The sequence below is a fragment of the Lissotriton vulgaris genome, chromosome 7 (genome assembly GCF_964263255.1).
Source record: "Lissotriton vulgaris chromosome 7, aLisVul1.2, whole genome shotgun sequence".
NCBI lineage: Eukaryota > Metazoa > Chordata > Amphibia > Caudata > Salamandridae > Lissotriton > Lissotriton vulgaris.
In genome coordinates, this window is record NC_141695.1 from 605613517 (window position 1) to 605619529 (window position 6013).

Below are 6013 nucleotides of genomic sequence, written 5' to 3' on the forward strand. Positions count from 1 at the left end.
TAACTTTTCCTCTTCCGCTCTTGCAGCTGCAAAGGAGCGCCTAGACCCAGAGACGTACCGCCGCGCGCGCCACGTCATCGGAGAGATTGCGCGTACGTCCAGAGGAGCGGAGCGCCTGAAGTCTGGCGAATACAAGGAGTTTGGAAGGTTAATGGTGGAAAGTCACAACTCTCTCAGGTACCCATTTACCACTTTTCACTTATTCTAGCCACACGACCTCGCTGAGAGGATAACTGGGTTTCATTCCTTTCAAACATTGTCCAGTCAGAACCTAATGTATCCTCCGTTCAGATCAGTGCCCCCCGGGATTACAGAACTCAGAGCTTATTGACCTACAACATTTCAGAGGCTGTGATGACGAACTAAGCGATACAAAAGGGGGTGGTGATGGACGGAGCATCTGAACCAATCAAACACTCACACCCAGTCAACAGATCTGGGTTTAATCCATCACCGTTCTTTAGCCCACTCTGCCACCCCAGTTCAGACATGGCCAAATGCAAATCAGTCTGACCCTGTGCCTCATGGGATCAGTCCAGCCCGAACTGCCCAGCCATGCCTTCCCTGGACTGTTCCCATGAGGCACAGGGTCAAGGCTGATTTGCATATGGACATGTCTGAACTGGGGTTGTGTGGAGTGCAAAAAAAACGATGGATTTAGGCCCAGATCTCTGTACTGGGGTGAATGTATGACATTGTTCTGAATTCTTTCCATCATTGTTGTTTTTGCATTTGTCACCCCGAGTGGGATGGGTATGCTCAGACGTGAGTCCCATGCTCTCCACACCACTGGAATCAAGCTATCCTGGCTGAAGACGGCTGATAGCCAGGAACCAATCCTAGGATGCTTGATTCCGTTCCAGGAAAGACATGGCTTGGCAGTTCGGGCTGGACTGTTCCCATGAGGCACAGGGTCAAGGCTGATTTGCATATGGCCATGTCTGAACTGTAGTGGTGTGGAGTGCAAAAAAACGATGGATTTAGGCCCAGATCTCTGTACTGGGATGAATGTATGACATTGTTCTGCATTCTTTCCATCATTGTTGTTTTTGCATTTGTCATCCCGAGTGGGATGGGTATGCTCAGATGGGAGTCCCATGCTCTCCACACCACTGGAGTCAAGCTATCCTGGCTGAAGACTGCTTATAGCCAGAAACCGGTCCTAGGATGCTTGATTCTGGTCCAGGAAAGACATGGCTTGGCAGTTCGGGCTGGACTGTTCCCATGAGGTACAGGGTCAAGGCTGATTTGCATATGGCCATGTCTGAACTGGGGTGGTGTGGATTGCAAAAAAACTATGGATTTAGGCCCAGATCTCTGTACTGGGGTGAATGTATGACATTTTTCTGCATTCTTTCCATCATTGTTGTTTTTGCGTGATGACGAACTAGGCAGGTCGGTGCACCCAGAACCCCTATCATTTCCAAAGGGAGTTGTGTCTCTGGTGTGGGGTGGAGTGTTCGCTGACAGAGATTCTTCTGGACCACTGGATCATCCCAGGGCTGCAGAGAAAGTATCCATCATCCAATGGCAGGGCGTTCATACCAGCTGGTAAAGAATGGTTCCGAGTTCCATCTCCACAGCGGGGGTTTTGCTCGAAGAAACAAGCGTTGGCAAGGAGGCACGTTTAGATTTTGTATTTAAGCGGTGGTGCTGCTCTCCACCCAGAGGCCTTTCTTCATCAGAAGTGCTAATAATGAAATGCCTGCTACCAACCAAAAGGCACCCATAGCTAATGCTGGGAGCTTAACCCTTGGCGAAAGCGTGGATGATTGATATATACCCTAGCCTGACATTACAGCCTCGTCTGTGGCTGCACAAGCCAACTGTGTCCTAAAACAAGGGGCAAGTATGTCTTCCAGAGTCTGCACTTATTTGTTACCAAATTATTTTTAAAATGGGTAAAGTTTCTGTGGAATCACTGGTTTACACATTTCACTCTCAGAACGAGTGCTCCAGGGTCTGTTGCTTAAGACGTTTCGGGGAGATCTAGCAGTAGGTATAAGCAGACCTCATAATCTACCAGCTTTAGTGTAAGCCATTTGGGATTTTCACTAGAGCCATCTGCAGAGAGCCTTGGGTGAAAGCCTGCCTGATACGTACTCAGAAGCTGGCCTTACTCTAGAAGAGCCTGAAGTTGTGTAGCTACATGTTTCGTCATGGTATTGCAAGACTTTGATTGCTCTAGGTGACACACCCATGCAGGTTCAAAGCTGTATTCGATAGAGTCCAGTTCTGGGACTGCCCTTCGGAACAGAGCTGTTGCAAGCCTCTTTATAGAACTAAGAAGGTTCTCTATAGACCACTGGGCGTAACCCCACGGGTGGCCTTGAAAACCTAGTGCACATCACCATATAATGGAGGTTGAAATGTGGGCTTGTCAAGGCTGTGGCCAGTACTGTCCTAAAGATTCTAGTTTGGTCCTGTTCACACGCTCCCTCAGATATGATCTGGTTCCATATGGTCCTGTAGCACGTGGAGACCAGTTTTGAACTCATGTCTATATTTGATGGGTAGCTTGTGCAGACTCTTCCTGACCGCTGTAATGTAGACAAAGCCTGATGCCAGGTTACTTGAATGACCTAGAGTCTGCGTATGTACTTCTCTGCATTCCCAATAAACTCTGACCTTTCATAGTCCACCCGAACCAATGCAATTATCCGTGTTAGCCCTCCTCTGTGAGTCGTTGAAAGTATGGGATCAGATATCCTGCTGTTTTTAGATCCCGCTAAAACTGCTGGTGACATTTTCAGCTTCAATCCAACATTCGCTGTGGGACTCTTATAGCATCTGCACCACCTAGATTTGTGTGGCTTAGAATAACATTCAGAGTTGTCTTAATGCCAGAATGTGGACACATTTCTGAGTTTTATGATCCCCATTCTTATTGTTGCTAAAGTAAACAAAGACCTATATTTTTTTGTAACATAGATCTGGCTGGAGTTGACCTCTATTGCATGTTGTTTGATTGTGTTGCAGTCTATGTATGTTCAAACCTATAGTGGTCACATAATGCAAGCCTTGACTAGTCGTCTTCACTACCTGAGAGAGTCATGAGCCAAATAAAGCAGTGCACTACCATGGCCCTGGGGCACCAGTGATGAAGTCTTATGTACTAGAGAACTTCACAGGAATCCACGATTGATACAGTAACTGTAGAAAAAGCAGCACTGATGTATACTGAAAGAGCTGCTCCAAGTGAATCCTCTGAGTGGAAGGAATAGACAACCACAAGTGCCTCTGAGAATATCCAAATGGGTTTGTCTTGCATTAATTTACTCAAAAGGATAATAAAAAATTCTTGCAGTGCAATGTTTGGGGTTTACTTGAATTTGTGATTGGGGGGCAGGCATCCGAAGATAAGTTCAGGTGTACGCAAGTGTGTAACTGATGAATACAGGTATCATTAGTATGTGAAAGTGTTGTACGTTGTTATGTACATAGTGTCTTATCCCATATGCAGTGCTGACTGATGTACACCAGAATGGGATTGCTGTAGAAGCGTGTGGTTGATCTACACAGGTGGTTATAAATATTTAACTGACATGCATAGGTGCATGATGATTGGTGTATACTGCTCTGTGATCTTCATTCACAGGTACGTGATAAACATGCATGTCTGAACCCAAGCATAGGAGGTGCTATGGCTGTTTGCGAATCCTTATCTCCATAGCGCGGGGACACGCCGGGATGGCGTCACCAGGCCCTTTATAAACTACTTTATTATTATTATTATAAACTTCTTTATTATTATATGTGACAGCCCTCTTCCATTCTTCTACAGGGATGATTTTGAGGTCAGCTGTCCGGAGTTAGATGCACTGGTGGCTGCAGCACTGGAGGTGGATGGGGTGTATGGCAGCCGGATGACTGGTGGCGGCTTTGGGGGCTGCACAGTAACGCTATTGGAGGCTGGAGCAGTGGAGAGAGTGATGCAGCATATCAAGGTACACAACTCCCTACTCGTGCTTCAATAATGGTGTGATCATCTCACTTGGCTGTAGGCACCCCCACAGGCTCCACCTTGGTCCTTTGTTAATGTAACATCTTAAGTACACCTCTAATTTTGTAGCCCAGCACTATCCCGGACTAATCCTTGGTTGAAATATAGAAACTTTTGGTAGCACGTCGAAAAAAGACTTGAGTTTTCATATGTATTTCATGCAATTCAATGAACTCTTACTCGGTGAGGTCTTCCTACTCTCCTGTAGAAGCCTGTTGATGTCAACTTTAACTTTTCTCTGCTCTGTCTCTTCCTGACCAGGAGCGGTACAGCGGCAAGCCCACTTTCTACATCACAAAACCCTCTGCAGGCGCAAAAGTACTCCCGTCCTAGCCAAGGAGCTGGACAGAAGACGAGACGTCCTCAGCAGAGGCATGAGGAACTGCTAGTTCACCTCTTTTTTCCAAAAGTGGATGTCTTTTTTTTCTCCTTCTTGATCGCTTTGTCATGGATACTTGCAGTGACTTACAGCAGTGCCACTTACCCAAAATAAATACATTTTCTATGGTCTCCCATTTTTTGACCTTAATGAGAACATCAACATTTTTCTAGGTTCCGCCTGAGAATTTGGGATTTAGAGCACAAGGCTAGCAGCTCAGTAACTGTCGTACTTCAGTGAAGGTCTGGATTAGTTTTTTTTCCCCATTTCTGATGCGGTGAAGTGTAGATTCAACATTGGTTGAAGACTGAATGTTGAACTGGTATGCTAACATTTTTTTTTTCCAGACGGTTTTCATCAGATGGTTCGCTGAGTTGTGAGGGAAACTTAACCTATTTCTTAAGGAAACTAGATCCTAGGTGCACGTTGTCCCTGTGCCCAAAGTATAAAGTAAATATGGAAGTGTCCAGAATGATTTTTTTTTTAAAATGTTTTTTATTGCAAATTTTGTGTGAGATTACAAGATTACAGTACAAAAACAGCATTTCTACTCCGGATAAGTACATATTGTCCCATTCCCTTCCGTTATACATGATAAAGAAAATTAGAGGATTGTAAAAAAAAAAAACGGGAATCATTGGTGCATAAATGCCTATGTTTAACAACAGTTCGCTTGGATAACAGTGTCTTCCATATAATGTCTGCAAACCAAAAGTTCGGTGTTAGGGTACATTTTCCAGGGAGTAGAAAGTTCAGGAATGAGTGAGGTCCATTGGAAACCAAAGAGGATTATATCTAACAATCTGAGGAAGGTATGCACCAGTTGGTAGGTGCCACCACATTCAGGAGGAACCGCACATAATAAAGGGGCTGGTCGAGACAGAGTGTTACAGTACGTCCGGTCATGTGTGGCACTCGTCAATGTCCCCATTCCTAAAGTGCGTCACCTCTCCTGTTTCCAAAAGTAGCGCACTCCTCTCTCGGGATTACCACGCCAGTGTGTTTAAGTCTGCGTCCACTAACGCTTGGGGAGTCCCAGGAAGGTTTGTACGTCATATAATATTCAATACTTTATGTGTGATGAATTGAACGTGAAACGTTAACTTGTGAAACAGGAACTGAGAACACAAGGAAAAGAAAAAAAATCAAATAATAAATAAATAGTCTAGGATTGGCACGTGTGGCTATGGATGTGTCCAGAAGGATGATAGAATATGCAATAGAAACATCTCCAAACCCTCTAACATGGCTGTTGCCTGAAGTGCTCATTGAGGATTTGTTTTTACCGCAGGCACTGCAACAGACATTTAATGCATCAAATTCTGAGGTGCATTGGACTTACTGGTCCTCCACACTGATAGCAGAGAAGCCTAGCAAAGAGTTATGTTGTGGGTGTGCCTGTCCTCTTTTGACATACAAATGTTGGTTCCATATCTGCTGAACTGCTAAGCATGAGGCTGAAGAGATATTTACTGGTCCAAAGGGATTGAAACCGGCTGAAGGACTCTGCTGATATCTCCAAATCTTGTGCAACAGAAGAACATGAAATCAGCACATCATCCATGAGTGCGTTCTTATGGAAGCCTCCTCAGGTTTCTTGAATACCATCTAAGAACGATACTGATCTCTTA

At 45.0% G+C, this 6013-nt stretch overlaps 1 protein-coding gene across 2 annotated transcripts in view; it reads left to right on the plus strand.

Moving 5' to 3' along the window:
- Positions 1-4513, plus strand: part of GALK1 (galactokinase 1) — a 78424-nt gene extending 73911 nt beyond the window's left edge. For both annotated transcript variants that reach the window (XM_086930736.1, XM_086930737.1), the window contains exons 6-8: positions 27-177; positions 3785-3947; positions 4265-4513. In XM_086930736.1, the coding sequence (XP_086786862.1) occupies positions 27-177; positions 3785-3947; positions 4265-4336 (386 nt within the window). In that variant the 3' untranslated portion in view covers positions 4337-4513. The remainder of the gene's footprint in view (positions 1-26; positions 178-3784; positions 3948-4264) is intronic.
- The last annotated feature ends 1500 nt before the right edge of the window (positions 4514-6013 follow it).